This window comes from Typha angustifolia, chromosome 11, assembly GCF_048772165.1.
Source record: "Typha angustifolia cultivar Huaian chromosome 11, ASM4877216v1, whole genome shotgun sequence".
Taxonomy (NCBI): Eukaryota; Viridiplantae; Streptophyta; class Magnoliopsida; order Poales; family Typhaceae; genus Typha; species Typha angustifolia.
The window spans coordinates 14976721-14992078 of NC_133249.1; the positions used below are offsets into that span (position 1 = coordinate 14976721).

Consider the following 15358-nt stretch of genomic DNA (forward strand, 5'->3'; position numbering starts at 1 on the left):
TAAATTTTCATATAATATATGGGAAAATGGGCTATGGCCCACCCTTAGCACATGTAGACGCAATTAAGGAACTTTCGAGGGGTGTATATGCAAAAGAAGATTTTTTTTTTTCCCCAGTTTTCCCTTGCTCCCACCATCCAACGAGAGGAGTACGGAGAAAAGAGAGTGATGGGGAAAAATTAGAGCCGAAATATTGATCGAGCGACGAATTGGAAAGCTAGTGGGATGGAGGAATCAGCGAACGGCGGCGGCGGCGGCGATCCGCCGCATAACAAGAATCCGTCGGTCCACAAGGGGAAATCTTGCAAGGGATGTCTATACTACTCTTCTCTCCTCAAATCGGGAGATCGTAAGCCTGTCTGCTTGGGAATCTCGAGGACCCTTCCACAAGGTTAGGAATTCCTCCTCCTTTGTGTTGATCTTTTTGGTTGGATTAATTTCGAACTATTTTGATCTGAGTTCATTTTGGTGGCTTCTTTTGAGAAAGGTGAGATCTTGGGGTTCTTGTGGGTTATGATTTTGTTTTTGTCTGTTGTTTTAATTTTTGAGAGAAAGAAAGGTAGGATTTTGGGGCTCTCATTGGGGTAGGAGAAATGATTAATCGATTCAGAGAGTTATGATTGAGAAAATTGCTCTCCCTTTTTTATGCATCTGACGTGAAGTTAGAGTTGCTACCTGCATTTTTGAACTGAAAGAATAAGAAATCCTTATGATCTTACAATTTTAATCTGCAATAATTTGGTTGCAAAAAGTTCATTTACTTATGGTGATTGAATCTTAATGCATGCCAACGCGAGGTTAGTCTTATCTTCCGCATCTAAATTATTGGTTCTAATGTGCTTTTTACCAGTTCCGAGCTATGTAGTTGGGGAATCTGAAATAGAAGCTACTAAAGATGGACGTAAGCTTTCAGAATTCAAGTATGCTTGTGTTGGCTATTCTGTTTTGCTCGATAACAAAGACAATCCTAGTGTCAAAACACAGAACCGAGCAGAGTTGCCATTTTGTGTCGGGATTGAGGTTTCCGCTCTTAACTTTGTTTGTCCTTTTAGTAATATCTTTACTCATTTAATTTCTATGATGATTCCTACTCTTGATTTTTATAGACTTATGTATATCCTTGATGATATATACACATGTGAACCTTCCTTGCATAATGTATAGTTAAACAACCGATGGCTTTTGCATTCTTGTGTCACGAGTGTGAATTGAAAATTTTCTTCTTTCCTATACCAAACTGACATTGAACCTTTTTTTATTCTGCTTACAAGGGCATGTAGCGATATTATTTTGAGAAAATAACATTTTGTATCTCAGTTAATCTTAACATTACTTGTATGGGCCTCAACGGAAAGGCAACTGCTACACCACATTAGCATATAAATATATAGTTGCTTTGTGATTGTAGTGACAAAGATGAAATGCATTTTTACATGATTTTGTTGTGAAAAGAACATATAATCTCTGTGGAGTATATCAACAATCAAAGGGCTTAGGTACATCCTTTAGTGGCAAAGGTGAAATACATTTTACATGATTTTGTTGTGGAAAGGACATATCTCTGTGGAGTATATCAACAAGCAAAGGGCTTAGGTACATTCTTCATGAGTACAATGTATGAGAACAATCTCTAGAGGAACAAAGCTTCATTGTTTGGAAACGTGGGGAATCAACAGTTTGTAAAGAATTTGGACCATCATGATGGTCCATGACCTTATCCATCTACTTTGCACCTAAGTCTTATCAATGGTGGCTAGAGCAAATTGAGAAAATCGGTTGGGGGATTTCATTTTAGTATATTGTATTCAGAAAAAATTGAACTAAAAAACCTGAATAGTGGTGCAGGAACTTCGATGTACACTAGGAAATTTTGATCAGGCCAGGAATTAGTTTTTGTCCTCCACTCTTCATGGTAAGAGTTTTGATTGAATTAATTTCATATATTCGAATGATATATGAATTTTTCAACTAAAGTAGGAGTTATATAAAGTGTCGCTGAAGATTCAGCTTCAACACCTTCTGTGGGGAATGATGTTAGATAGAGGGTCTTATCTATACTATTCCAGATTTTATTTTTCATAAAAGGAAAATTTAGGAGAGTTCACGAGATTTCAGGGATATGAAGCTTCACTATTCCTGGAATTTAGATTCCGGTTTTCCCAAGTCACCCAAATTAGACCATATTTGAATAAAATTAAAACAGAATTGAGAATGCAGCTGGTGATGTAGAGTCAACATTTTTGGCCTGTTTTATTTATTTTGTGGCTCCTCAATTAGTACTCAATCTTTTTACCATAAGCAGGATATTTTTGCTTTGTCTTTCAATAATTTCTCTTAGAGAATTTCTGTATTTCCTTATAATTGTCTCTTTAGTCCTATCTTCGTCTAATATCTTGGAAAATACGTTGCTGCAGCTATTAGTGGACAAAACAACCTCAACAGCTGGTCATGCGCCATCACATGCTCACAAGGAAGGTAATATAATAAGACATTTAGAGATTCAGGAAAACAGGAAAATATTTGCTGAATATTAGATCAACTTGTTCTTTGTTAGTTTATTACCATGGAAAAAACTAATGATGAACATACAAAGAGGTTTGGATGCCAAATCTCAATTAATTTGAATAGTTGCAAGATGCAAAAGGAAATGCGAGTGCCATCCAGAAGATCTAAAAGGTTGTTTATTACTAGGATAAAAGATGAACCTTATTGGATATTATTATGTTTCTATTTCCTTTTTGTATTCTTATAGATTGCGGTCAAATTCTCCAATATCTTGCAACTCCAAAATATTTAAGTTTTGAATTTCCATTATTCTTGCAGCTCGTTCTCAACCCCAAGTACACAAACCTGCACACTCTTCAGGGGAGGAGTTCTTACTCAGGAAATCCTTAGTTCTTGTTTCCATTTACTTTCTCTCTGCCTAATAACCCATTCGTTGTTCCAAAAAAAAAACTGGTACTGATGTTTAAGATGATGCAGATTTTCAAGGAATGCTGGACTGGTGGCATCAGCCGTGGCTCGTAACCTACACAAAGCCGGCAACTATGTCAAAGAAAGTGTCAACGACATGTTGTATCCTTATGGCAGACGATCCAAGTAGAACACATTCCCATTCTCAAGTTTATGTCAATGGAGGAATGGACAAGAAGGGTTGTTTTTGGATATGTAAATCATATCTACCTGATACTGTTGCTTTATTTTTTTTGAGAAATAATGTGTATAGAAATACATTGGCAGGGTTCACTAAAATTGCCCATATTAGATCCAAAGGGCTACTTTCTTTGTTGATCAATCCCAAGTAGATCATACTTACACACTTATATTCACTGCTTCTTTGTCATGCTTTGGTTGAGAGAAATGTGAGTTTAATGGCTATGATATTAAGATTCTCTGGCTTATAAAAAATTTATCTCAACTAATGGACAGCTAGAGTTATTCTTCATCATTTTAGCCAGGAATATTAGTTCCTTGTATTTATCCTATATCCTGATCCCTCTTGGTGATGCTAATATTATTGCTTCCTATGATATTCTACAGTACGCAACTAATAGCGTGAGCCGCCCAACTGCCTCGAGAGTTGAATCATCCACCATGGTCATGGGCATTCATCATCCATTCAAACCCACTGCTTGGTTTGCTCACTCAGACACTCCCATCCCAGATATTTTTATATTTAAAATGTTATTTTAATTGTTTATAAGAGAAAAACAATTTTCGTGTAATATATTTGTAAATTAATATCGAGTTTTAATTAATATTTTATAATATAATTATTTTTAATTGTTAACCACCACGTGTTGAATATTCGAGGAATAGAATTTTGTGAAGGAAGGATGTCTTTTTACAAAAATATCCAGAAGAAAAGAGGAAATTTGCAAATATATTTTGGGTAGTTATTCGGTCAGACGCAATACACACGCACAACTCCGACCGGAAGTACAAATAGGGGGGAAGAGAAGACCTAGAAACTTCCCAATTACTTCCACCATTCTTGGTCTCATTCCGCGCTTTCCCTTCCGCTGGTCTTCTTCTCCTCTTTCGTCCTTCCGGGAATTTTGGTAACCAATAAATACTCCGAAGCGGAGACTCGAAGAAACCAAACTTTCCATAAACAGCCATCATCCGAATCCCCACCCCGCTTCTTCTCCTCCCTCCAATCCATTCCCAAATCGGGTTATCGAGGCCGAAATAGAAGGGATTCCCATTTCTTAGTAGTATCCGGTCCTTCCTCTGTCCAAGAATCGCCAATTCGATCGAGTTGGATCTGAGACTTTGAAGGGATCGAGCTCAGATGTCCGCCGCTGGCGTTGCTTCGAGGCGAGGAGGGGCGTGCGCGTGGGCGGCATTGACGTCGTCGTCGGCACGGTCCATTTCGCAGCTCGTGAAGGCGAATGGGAACAGGGCTTTCTTGGTTGATACCTTGGCGTTGGTAAAGTGGAGGATTTGGGGGTTTGAAAATTTTCGATTTTTTTGCGGGAATTGGTCGGTTCGGAGATGCACTGAAGGTGTTTGATGTTTCGCAGGTTAGGAGGTTGGAGTCGCATGGGGTGCCGACGAAGCAGGCAGAGGCGATCACATCGGCCATCACGGAGGTTCTGAACGATAGCTTGGAAAACGTGGCGCAGTCGTTCGTGTCTAAGGGGGACATGCAGAGGGTAATGGCCACCATAGGGTTGACTGTTGAATGGTGTTGTTATTAGTTCTTGTTGTATCCTTTTTTATCCTAATAAATGTGGTTGATGGTCTGTGCAGAGCGAGATGTTGCAGGATGCTAATCTCTCAAAATTCAAGTCACAAATAAAGAGCTCGCAGGTGTGGTTTTGGACCTTTAGTTTGGTTATGATTAATGAGCGGCATTACGAAATTAGCCCTACTTATGAAAATGATACTGATTATAGGCACTTGGTTGTAATTATTTATCAAAGAAAGTTTATTAAATTTAGGTGAGTTAAACAGTGAAGATTCTCCGAGTTATACTTGTCATTTTATATTTGTGGAAGGAAATGAAAGGCTTAGATGATTGAAAAGTAGCTTTTAGGTAGGTCTTCTGTAGTTTGTGTACAGGTATTTTACAATTTAGTTAGCTTAGAGTGCTTGTTGCAAGTAACATATGGTAACTGAGCTTTTCCATTGGTTTTGTCGTGATTCTAGGATGATAGTAATGTCAAGTTAGTTTCTTGTTAGGATGCTACACTTCCTGAAAAATCTAAGATTTGAGGAAATTACTTTCGAATCTGATTGACTTTGTTAAGACTTAATCTAACTAGCATCAATTGTTGCATCTTTTTGTTTTTGTGTGTGTGTGTGTGTGGGAGGGGGGACTACCACCTTGTTTTGAGCATCGGTGCAATTTATCTTAACTAAGTATGGTGTTACAAAGCAACTTAACTCTTATTTATAGCATAATTTGCTTGTGTATTAGGAACTCTGGTTTGTGAAGATTTCTGGTCTCAAAACCTGCCAGCACTCGTGACAAATATCATGAAACTGCCTATATTTATTGACTTAAAATATTGAGTTCTCTTCTTATGTTACCTAAAGTTGATGATTTATATCAAGTTTGGAATTTCCTATAGTATAACTCTATAAGATTTTGCAGCATTTGTTTGGTAGTGAGATTAGAGTTCAAGTCTTAGAAACAACCTCTTCAGAAAATGAATGCAACGCGGAGGCAGAAGCCTCATGCAACAGGCTGCCCTTTTCTGCAAAAGATGTGCTGGCTGCACTTGGTTTTATATAGTTTTCATCAATTGCTGACTAGTTCTTGTTTTAGCCAAATCTTTGCCCTCTGCAATCAATGAAATCACCATCCTTGAAAGCCAAAAGGAAAAAAAAAAAAAAAAGGAGTGTTGCTACTGTAACAAATGAGCGTATCTTAAATTGTGTATTGAAGAGAATTAAAAATAATGCTGCTGCAATCGGAGTAATTTGGTGATGAGCTAGTACCCAAGAAGGTAGACAAACGGTCGAGCAGCCTAGATTCTATGGATGTGATGGATGACATACTACATTGAAGAACTATTTCTTTCCCTCTGGTAGTACTTCAGGAGACCTGAACCCCACAGAGAAACCTTCTAATCTAAGAGATGCTGGGTGTTCTTTAATTGAGATATCACTAGGACATAAGATACAATGCTGCAACACAATTACCTTCTTGATGTGGCATTTCTCTTGGGAACTCTGTACTGGATTCCAGAAAATGGACCACAATCCAGGAACCTGATTAATGTCTATGGTTAGCTTGTTATATATTTCTTCTTGTTCATAAACTAGCTTTCACAATTTCTCATTTCATATTATGTGCCCTTAGTTATTAAATACAAACTATTATAAAGCTTGTACTCTTTGGCCAGTCTAAATCTAGTTTCTTTGTGCATTTCCTCCTTAAAGCCAGCAAATAGTTGTAAATTAATTATCAACCTTGAATGCCATTTAATTTCTATAATATTTCTTCTAAGGGTTATTTCAACTGGATGCAGGAAAATCATTTTTCTTTGTTACAACGTGAGACTGAGAAACTTCGAGGTGACATTGATAAAATGCGTAGTGAGCTTAGGTATGTATTGCATTTTTCATATTTTTATAGAGAAGAATTATATTACAGTTGTATTTAGAATCAATCAGTTGTTACCTTGAGTTAAATCTTCTCTATCCTGCCACAGATATGAGATTGACAAAGTTACTGCTGGGCAGCGGTTGGATCTAAACCTCGAAAGAGGGTAAGAAAACTGAATTCCTAGATTCTATGCATGTTTCTTGATTGTGTATTGCATCTTGAATCTTCCTTCTTGTTTTATCTAGTGATATGCATTTTCGAATGAGCAATGATTGGAATCTAACAGGCATTTAGAAGGAAAATTTTCTGTGATTTGCATATGTTAGAGTATCTCGTCTTGATGGAAATGTTGACCAAGTTTTTTGTTTTTTAAGGAATGCACTTTGGACAATAGTTGAAACAAGTCACAGGAGTCCTAATTTTGGTGCAACTAATGACTTTCCTAAAAACTCTTGCGAACTCTGATTAGTTTCAGTAGATTTCGAATGTCTGAATTGGTTTTCCATGCAAAATTGTCTATTATGGTTCTATACTTCTATGTCCAGGTTTATTCCTTTCTATATCCTTCTTTCATAAATAATTTCATGCTTGATTGCTCATCGAATTGCACATGGCAGTAATGACCACTTTGCATCATATGTGGAAGCTTATATTTACCATAAGCAATTTAACATATCTGAAGAATCGACAAAATGCAGGCGTATACGCGATGAACTGGCGAAGCAGAATGCCGAAACGACAGATCTAACTACCAAGCTTGACAGGGTGAGGTTAATTAGACGCACAGAAATTTCTTGTTTTTTCTTATATTTAGTTAGTTAAACTGATTATGCCAATCTTGACATCGTTTTCAGGAAATCCATGCATTGAAAGCCCACTTGGAGGCAGCAAAATATGATGTTATCAAATACTGCATAGGAACCCTTGTTTCGATATCAGCAGTTGGACTCGCTGTTATCCGCATTTTGATGTAGAAACATTCTTTGCTTCAGTTGTGTTCTAATTGTTATTCTACAAGCTGCCATATTTCCTATTTGACTCTAATAGCTTCTGTCAGAGTTCCAAAATCATTTTAATCTCGGCCTTTAATGAACTGAAGATATAACTTGTTTGTTAGCTTTATATGCAAAAGAGGAATGGGAGGGGCAAAGATCACAGCACAATATTAGTGACTGTGGGTCCTTGATCATTAAGGAAGATTTTGGTATAATTATCTCAGATAAAAGCAGACTTGAGGAGGTTTCTGATATCATATTAAATGGCCACTTTATCCAAAAGTTTTTATAGATAGAATTATTCCTTTTATCAATATGCAAGCAATTCTAACATTTTAATCTGAAGTAGGAGGAAATAGTATTTTAACAGAAAGCCAACTTTAAATTATCTCCAGCATAAAGTGTAGTTGTATGTTTTGATTCTATTCTTGATTATTTATTTTAGTAGTCATAAGAGTAATGACAAAAGAGTACTTTTCTCACTTTTCCTTTCCAAATCCAAATTTGATACTGTTAGTTGGTAGTGCTCTTTGCTTTATATCAAGAGTTAAAACACCATGCAACTCTTCAGTTAAAACCGACGGATTTTAAATTATCTTTCTACTTTAAACTTCTTAAGCACTTAATTATGTGGTCTAGACTAAGTTGCATCCATTACATTTTGATCCAAAACTAATGGTAAGTGTATTGGAATCAATGTTGTTCATTGTTGCCAGCATTTTTCATCATAAACAAATTACTAAATAACTAAATTATTGTTATCATCCTCAAATTGAATTATATTTTTGTAAGAATATTTAAATATTTTTACATCCTGTTAATAGTTAAATAACAATTATAACTCAGTGTTGGTCCACAGAAAAGAGTTAACAACCCAAGTTCAAAATATACAAGGTTAAATCGAAATAAATATATGAGGTTAAATTAAACTTGGACCAAATAATGAGTTATACGTCTCACTCAAGTGAATAGATTTCGCACACGAGATGGAATAATGACTTCCAGAACTTAATAAAACTAGAGCAGAAAACTTAATTTGTTAAAATCGAAACTATTAAAATATCTGGTATTAATATTAATTTTGGACCACAATAGATTTATTTTGACCTTTGATTTAAAAAATCAAAAGGAATTCAGAATCGGAAGTAACTTTTCGATGACTTTCAAATTTTTATTTTTCACTTTTCGATTGAAGGTAGCTGAGAGCTATTTCAAATTCTTGGTAGGCAAGCGCCACTTTCACTTACAAACTTATTCTACATCAAGACTAGTAAAACTGCATCAAGAATAGTAAAACTACTCTCACGCGCTCTGTTATACAGCAGTACAAGTGATGATGGATTTCACCGAGAATAAAAACGGGAACTATCCGAAGAAATGTACAGAGGGAGAATAAGTTCCAAGCATTTCCGCATCATCTCTCTCTCCCTTCTCTTTATCTCGCTTTCATTTCAATTTCTCCTTCTCCTCCCTCACTAAAACTTATCCATCTGTATTCCCACCACTATGCTTAATTTATTCTTAATACCCAAGCTGTCCTCCTCCCAGAGTCCCCATATCCTCACTCCTCCCTCCTCCTCCTCTCCCGTTCTCCGTTGACCCAAAAGCCAATTCCTTCGCAACACACCAACCAAACGGCGGGAGATGAAGGTCCAGTGCGACGTGTGCGGCCGAGATGAGGCCTCGGTCTTCTGCTGCGCCGACGAGGCGGCTCTCTGCGCGGGATGCGACCGCCGGGTCCACCGCGCCAATAAGGTCGCCGAGAAGCACCGGCGCTTCTCCCTCCACGGCCCCTCCTCCGACCCGCTCTGCGACGTGTGCCAGGTGAGCCCAGGAGAACCGATTCGAGCTATCTAGCGATTTTATCCTTAGGATAAATCCATCGGAATCCTGATAAAAGATTGGAATTTGGGAACTGGGTCTTGTAGGAGAAGCGTGGATTCGTGTTCTGCCAGGAAGATCGCGCGATTCTGTGCAGGGATTGCGATGATTCGATCCACAGCGCGAATGATCTCACCAGGAAGCATAGCCGTTTCCTCCTCGTTGGTGCCAGGCTATCCGAGGCGCCGATTTTAGCTTCGGATTCAAGGTCTAGCTCGCCAGAAGTGGTGGAAATTGCGAGTAATACCAAGAAAAAGTGGGATAAGGAAGCTAAGGTTGATCAAGACAATATCTTGGACGCAGGGAGCTCAGTTTTATGCAGTACTACCACTGCGACAACCACCTCTGCCTCCAGTAATGGCAGTAGCATCTCCGATTACCTCATAAAGGTTTGCCCAGGATGGCAAATCGAAGACCTTCTAGTAGATGACTTCTCCAAGGTCCCCAACCCAATCCCAATCTCTCTCTCTCTCTTCCTATATCTCGTTCGAATTCGTACCAAAAATTGAATTTTTATTTCATGTTTTATATAGGTCCAGGGGAACGAGCAGTTGCCATTCCTGGACCACGGCGAACTGGAACAACAGGCGGCGGAGATACCCACATGGGCTCCGCAAGTACCACAGCTCCCGAGCCAGCCGGACCTCTCCACCTTCTCCGGGATAGGCGGCGGCTCCGGCCAGTTGCTGCCGGCGTGGGTGGGGCCCAAGGAAGTCATCCAAAGCCACGGGTTCGGGGCCAGGGTGGGAAGAGAGAGGTGGCGCGACGACGCGTTGACGGTGCCTCAGATTACTCCGGCTTCGATTCCAAGCAAGAGGGCAAGGCCCTCGTTTTCGTACTACTACTGAGTTGTGACCGGATAGCCATTTCTCTGCGTGTAAGCTTTTGTCTATAGAGGTAGTGTCAGTGCTATGTACTTTGCTTGGCTCCTTTGTGTACAAAAATCACTGCGACCTTTGGTTTGTCTCAAACTTCCAACCAAGATTCTTATATTTCTTCCTACTTGTTCTTAATTTTTACCTAAGAAAACTGATAAATATCGCATTTTTATTCTCAACAAGGCAAGAAAATTCATTAGAACATCAAAGTTTATAATATATCTATCAGTGTATTATTTGGAACAGAGAAGGTGGGGGAACTCTATCTGAACATCTAATTTTTTATTATTAAAGGCATTTGGCGATGCCTAACCACTGCAGTTCATTGAATTAGTTTATATAAAAGACAAAAGCATCTCAATTAATAGTCACACAAATTGTAGATCTCACGAGCACGACGTTTACTTTTGAGATCCATTGCCATCTTGATCAGATTCGATCAGAATAATCCATTGAATAATACATAACACACACACACACTACAATCTACGATGAGGTGAGACAGGATAATACACACAGTGATGTGATACAGATGATAGAATCTATTTGGTCATGTAGTGATGGAATAGTTTCTTAGGGGTGTTTTTTTCAAATAGCTTTCAAATAAGCATTGAAAAGGATCTACTAACACCATATTTCAGGTTTTTGACCAAACTAGTCTTGTCTCAATCTTTTTTTCCCAAATAAATCTGTTCAGTAAAATACTAATAAATTTAGATTTAAATGCCAACAAATTTACTATTAATATATATAAAGTTGACGAAACAAAACAATAATCATATCAGCAATTTATATATATAATATTAAACTTATCAATAATTGTATCAGTTAAATCTGTCCTAGTCTTTTTCCTTTTCTTTTACGTTAATAAAATCAATATCTTATATATCACATACGATAAATTATTAATATTTTTTCTTTTTAGATAAAATATTAATAAGTTCAGCATTTTACTTATAATATAATAAAATCGAACCCTAAATATAAGAGATTGATCTATTTTAGTTTAAAAAAAAAAACTAAAAGAAAGGCTAATTTGGTACAAAAGAACTGCAGAGATATCTCCCTGCATGAAAAATATCTATCACCCGTATTTGAACCATCAATGCCGACCTCATCTCTTAACTGTAACGGCGACATCAAGTGTAGCATCAATGATCATCCTTGTCCTTGCAGTCTCTCTCTTTTTCATGCACGTTCTGGATCACATCCGTATTTTACTATGTCACACACAGTCAAAAGTATCATTGTCCTTCAAATAAGACACAGCTCCGAATTGTTAATTAAACATTTAGTATGGGTAAAAAAATAAATAAATAAAGAAAATATTTATATAAAGAATATATATATATATATATATATATATATATATATATGATTGCTGTCATTTAAGAATCGCCCCAATTGAGATCTCTCAAAAATTAGTTGAATAAATTAAGACAATAATTTATATGTTAATATATTTTAGAAATTAATCACCTTCATGGTGAGCAATTTTATAAATCGATTTCTCTTAGAGCAATTTCCTGTAATATAAAAAAAAAGATTTTTTAGCCAACCATAGAGGGCCAAGTATTGGCTGCAAGGATTTCCTACAACTTGGTTTGTTGCGATTGTCTCCTAATTATCTGGACAAAGTTAAAAGCACACGACGCCGCACCCAAACCCGCATCGCGAGCCAATCGCATGAGATTTCGACCTCTGCTTTCTCCTCTCCACCACTCGCAGAGAACCCACCGCCAAAACCCTAGTAGCTCCCTCCTCCTCTTCCACCTCTTAAACCCTAGCTACTCCATGGCCTCGGAATCCAACTCTCTCCCCTACGATCCCGACGAGGACCTCTGCGCCGCCCTCGACGCCGGTTGCTCTCTCTCCGATCCGGCGGTGCCGCCGCCAGTGAGCCCTGGCAGGCCGCTGTCCGGCGAGCTCCGAATCGAACGGGCATGGGCCCACTGGAATCGGATCGGGGCGCCGAAGCTTGTCGTGGCGCCTATGGTGGACAACTCCGAGCTGCCGTTCCGGATGCTGTGCCGGAAGTACGGTGCGGAGGCCGCATACACGCCGATGTTGCACTCGAGGATATTTTCGGAGAACGAGAAGTACCGGAGTATGGAATTCACCACCTGCAAGGTGAAAAATGGTTCCTTTGCATGATGCTGTGTTTTGACATGTTAGCACGACATTGGATTGATAGATTAACATGATTTGAATGAACTACCTGCAAGGCGATTCTAGACTTAATAAATGAAAACCTTTTTTTCTGTTTTTATTTTTTACTTTCACATACTGTACCTTAAAATTACACGTTTAAAAAAATCACAATTTTCTTGTTAGTAACATGGCTGACTTTCACGGGAACACTATTTTTAGAATTTACTGTGGAATTTAATTATCTCTTCGCCAATCATTAGTAGCTACTGGCAAAAAGGAATTTACAACAATTGTCTTTATTCTATTATTATGCCTCTCTATTGCCCTATGTATTTATAATTTCACCATTATTTGACATGCAGAATTAGATAGACATAAGTTGAGACAACAGGCATACCACTGTTTAACAATGTATGATTGATATGATGATATATGCAGGAGGATCGTCCACTATTTGTCCAGTTTTGTGCAAATGATCCTGACATCTTGTTGGAAGCAGCAAAAGTGGTGGAACCTTATTGTGATTACATTGATATAAATCTGGGGTAATAATTAATTTTTTGATGTTACCTGTTATTCAAAACAAGTATATATTACTAGAGAATAACATATTATAGCAAGAATTCCATGCATAGAAATGTGTTTAAAATATTTGAACATCATTATTGAAAATTGGGAAAGATATTAAGCCAGATCAGTATAAGCTCATTAACTGTATCTAATGAGCCTATCTCAGTGACCAAATAGAAAAGTTGGCAGTTTATACTGTTGACTTGTGATTTACAGCCAAAAGGTAATACATAAAACTTAGGAACTTACATAGAACTAATGTAAGTTTCTAATTCAATGATCTTCTACATTTATATTAGAAGTTCCTTTGTTCCCTTATCTTAAACTTACTTTACCACAAGGCATTATGTGTTTATACCTGATGTTTTCTGCCCTCAGTTTTCAGCCAATATTTTTATGCAATTGTAATTTATATAGCATGTGCAATAAAACTAAACCCATCTTTTCCGAGGAAGTTCCTTTTACTACAATGTACCTCCATACTTGCAATAGGCCATATAAGTCTTCTTTCACCAAATGCCATTTTTGTCCTTAGGAGTCCTTTAGTTGTAAAATCGTGATGCATTACACTGTTTTGCTCTTCTTTTCTTGATAGGAAATAGTTATATTTCTTATTTCTATGAACTGTTGGCATGCATAATTGTAGAAGTGGAAGTTTTTTATTTTCTCTTCCTAGGATAGTGGATTAACCTTTTCTTGGTTTAGGATGCGGTAAGTGCTTATTATTAAAAGATACTATTGAGAGTTAGCTTATCTAGTTTTCTCAAAGTTAGCTTGGTTTAGATTTACTAGTCATTATTTTTATGAAATTTTTTAAACAATCTTTGTCTCAATGATAACTGGAAGGTCAGAAGGTTAAAAAGTTCCTATATTTCCAGAAATCAAGATTTCTCTATTCTTCTACCTTGTAAAGGCAGTAAAGCACATAATTTTATAAACTTGCAGATGCCCACAAAGAATTGCCAGACGGGGGAACTATGGGGCCTTCCTCATGGACAATCTTCCTCTCATAAAATCTCTCGTCCAAAATCTGTCAGCTAACCTTCATGTTCCAGTTTCATGTAAGATCCGAGTATTTCCAAACCTAGAGGACACTATTAAGTATGCAGAGATGCTTGAGGAAGCCGGTTGTTCTGTCCTAGCTGTTCATGGTAGGACAAGAGATGAAAAGGATGGGAAGAAATTTCGAGCTGATTGGAATGTTATCAAGGCTGTAAAAGATGCTGTTAGGATACCAGTTCTTGCAAATGGAAATATACGCCATCTGGAAGATGTTCGTAGCTGTCTGGATCATACTGGTACTGATGGAGTGCTTTCAGCTGAGTCTCTTCTTGAAAATCCAGCACTTTTTGCTGGATTCAGGACAATGGAATGGAAGGAAGACGATTATGATGGAGTTAAGAATGATGTGAGTTTGGACCAGACAGATCTAGTGCTAGAGTATTTGAAGATATGTGAGCAATATCCTGTGCCATGGAGAATGATCCGTTCACATGTTCACAAAATGTTAGGGTATTGGTTTAGGATGCATCCACAGGTGAGAGAAGAGTTTAATGCTCAATCAAAGCTCACCTTTGAATGGCTTTATGATATGGTGAAAAGGCTAAAGGAACTTGGTGGAAACATTCCACTTTACGGGAATAGTACTGTTGAAAGGAGAACAATGGCAAATGGACATGCAGCTGGCAATTCATAATCCTTCAACCAGTGGAAATTTTGAGTGGTAGTTGTCTAGAAAAGCATGCTTGGGCATCAAAATCAGGTATGCCCATGACGACATTTCAGTATCTTATTTCAAATGTGTGTCTAGGTTGATAAGGATAGCTTCTAACCCTGCAGTATTCTGAAAACAATGTCATATGAGCACGCTGGAAGCTTGAGACATTCTCCTTGCCAGTTTACAATCATCAGGAGGTCTTGGTATTTGGTTGCTTAGCAGAACACGAGTTATTATAATTTCTCCATTAATCTTGAGAACAAATTGGCAGCATATATATGTGTAGAGAAACAAGATATCTGGGGATCTTCGTCTTTGTTTCAAGTGATTCTTTGGTAATACTTGACTCTTTCTCACCTTGAAAGAGATTTTTTTTTTTAATTTTTATGAATTGATACTACAACAATCACTAATTTTGATTTATCATACTGAAAGTTTGTGTATGGAACTTACCTCAAACCATTGTTGTAATATGATCAAAGACACTGAGCATCTGAAATCATCTGTAAGATGTGCAATTTGTTGTATACCATGGCTAAGCGCCAGTCTTTATGATCTTTGTCTCATAAGTTGCTTCCTATATGGTGATTTCTACTATTTGTGGTAA

General features: G+C 37.6%; 4 protein-coding genes across 5 annotated transcripts; all 4 read left to right on the forward strand.

The window, feature by feature from the left end:
* Nucleotides 1–126: 126 nt before the first annotated feature.
* LOC140769953 (uncharacterized) lies at nt 127–3289 on the forward strand. The gene is made up of 5 exons (XM_073110877.1): nt 127–391; nt 851–1020; nt 2415–2475; nt 2824–2881; nt 2980–3289. Exons 1-5 carry the CDS (start codon nt 226–228, stop codon nt 3101–3103), a joined length of 579 nt encoding a protein of 192 aa, XP_072966978.1. The 5' UTR covers nt 127–225; the 3' UTR covers nt 3104–3289.
* A 184-nt stretch (nt 3290–3473) lies between these two features.
* On the forward strand, nt 3474–7627 carry LOC140769952 (protein FMP32, mitochondrial-like). Its single transcript, XM_073110876.1, has 7 exons — nt 3474–4432; nt 4527–4658; nt 4756–4815; nt 6483–6559; nt 6666–6722; nt 7258–7324; nt 7414–7627. Exons 1-7 carry the CDS (start codon nt 4295–4297, stop codon nt 7531–7533), a joined length of 651 nt encoding a protein of 216 aa, XP_072966977.1. The 5' UTR covers nt 3474–4294; the 3' UTR covers nt 7534–7627.
* Nucleotides 7628–8954: 1327 nt separating this feature from the next.
* LOC140770470 (B-box zinc finger protein 20-like) lies at nt 8955–10427 on the forward strand. The gene is made up of 3 exons (XM_073111679.1): nt 8955–9378; nt 9483–9875; nt 9969–10427. Exons 1-3 carry the CDS (start codon nt 9199–9201, stop codon nt 10281–10283), a joined length of 888 nt encoding a protein of 295 aa, XP_072967780.1. The 5' UTR covers nt 8955–9198; the 3' UTR covers nt 10284–10427.
* Nucleotides 10428–11991: 1564 nt separating this feature from the next.
* LOC140771180 (uncharacterized) lies at nt 11992–15326 on the forward strand. 2 transcript variants are annotated; one of them, XR_012106119.1, is made up of 4 exons: nt 11992–12443; nt 12903–13009; nt 13980–14796; nt 14874–15326. XR_012106119.1 is itself a non-coding variant. In XM_073112618.1 (3 exons), exons 1-3 carry the CDS (start codon nt 12000–12002, stop codon nt 14728–14730), a joined length of 1302 nt encoding a protein of 433 aa, XP_072968719.1. In that variant the 5' UTR covers nt 11992–11999; the 3' UTR covers nt 14731–15326. The 2 variants fall into 2 exon arrangements, 1 of the variants encoding a protein (XP_072968719.1); XM_073112618.1 differs by having other exon boundaries at nt 13980–15326.
* The last annotated feature ends 32 nt before the right edge of the window (nt 15327–15358 follow it).

Excerpts from the sequence above, each read along its gene's own strand:
- LOC140769952 (XM_073110876.1), top strand. The coding sequence starts at position 4,295 with ATGTCCGCCGCTGGCGTTGCTTCGAGGCGAGGAGGGGCGTGCGCGTGG. Across the intron at positions 4,659-4,755 it reads CTAAGGGGGACATGCAGAGG|AGCGAGATGTTGCAGGATGC; the intron begins GTAATGGCCACC and ends TGGTCTGTGCAG. Across the intron at positions 6,723-7,257 it reads GATCTAAACCTCGAAAGAGG|GCGTATACGCGATGAACTGG; the intron begins GTAAGAAAACTG and ends GACAAAATGCAG.
- LOC140771180 (XM_073112618.1), top strand. The coding sequence starts at position 12,000 with ATGAGATTTCGACCTCTGCTTTCTCCTCTCCACCACTCGCAGAGAACC. Across the intron at positions 12,444-12,902 it reads TGGAATTCACCACCTGCAAG|GAGGATCGTCCACTATTTGT; the intron begins GTGAAAAATGGT and ends TGATATATGCAG. Across the intron at positions 13,010-13,979 it reads TACATTGATATAAATCTGGG|ATGCCCACAAAGAATTGCCA; the intron begins GTAATAATTAAT and ends ATAAACTTGCAG.
- LOC140769953 (XM_073110877.1), top strand. The coding sequence starts at position 226 with ATGGAGGAATCAGCGAACGGCGGCGGCGGCGGCGATCCGCCGCATAAC. Across the intron at positions 392-850 it reads CTCGAGGACCCTTCCACAAG|TTCCGAGCTATGTAGTTGGG; the intron begins GTTAGGAATTCC and ends GCTTTTTACCAG. Across the intron at positions 2,476-2,823 it reads ATCACATGCTCACAAGGAAG|CTCGTTCTCAACCCCAAGTA; the intron begins GTAATATAATAA and ends TTATTCTTGCAG.
- LOC140770470 (XM_073111679.1), top strand. The coding sequence starts at position 9,199 with ATGAAGGTCCAGTGCGACGTGTGCGGCCGAGATGAGGCCTCGGTCTTC. Across the intron at positions 9,379-9,482 it reads CGCTCTGCGACGTGTGCCAG|GAGAAGCGTGGATTCGTGTT; the intron begins GTGAGCCCAGGA and ends TGGGTCTTGTAG. Across the intron at positions 9,876-9,968 it reads TAGTAGATGACTTCTCCAAG|GTCCAGGGGAACGAGCAGTT; the intron begins GTCCCCAACCCA and ends TGTTTTATATAG.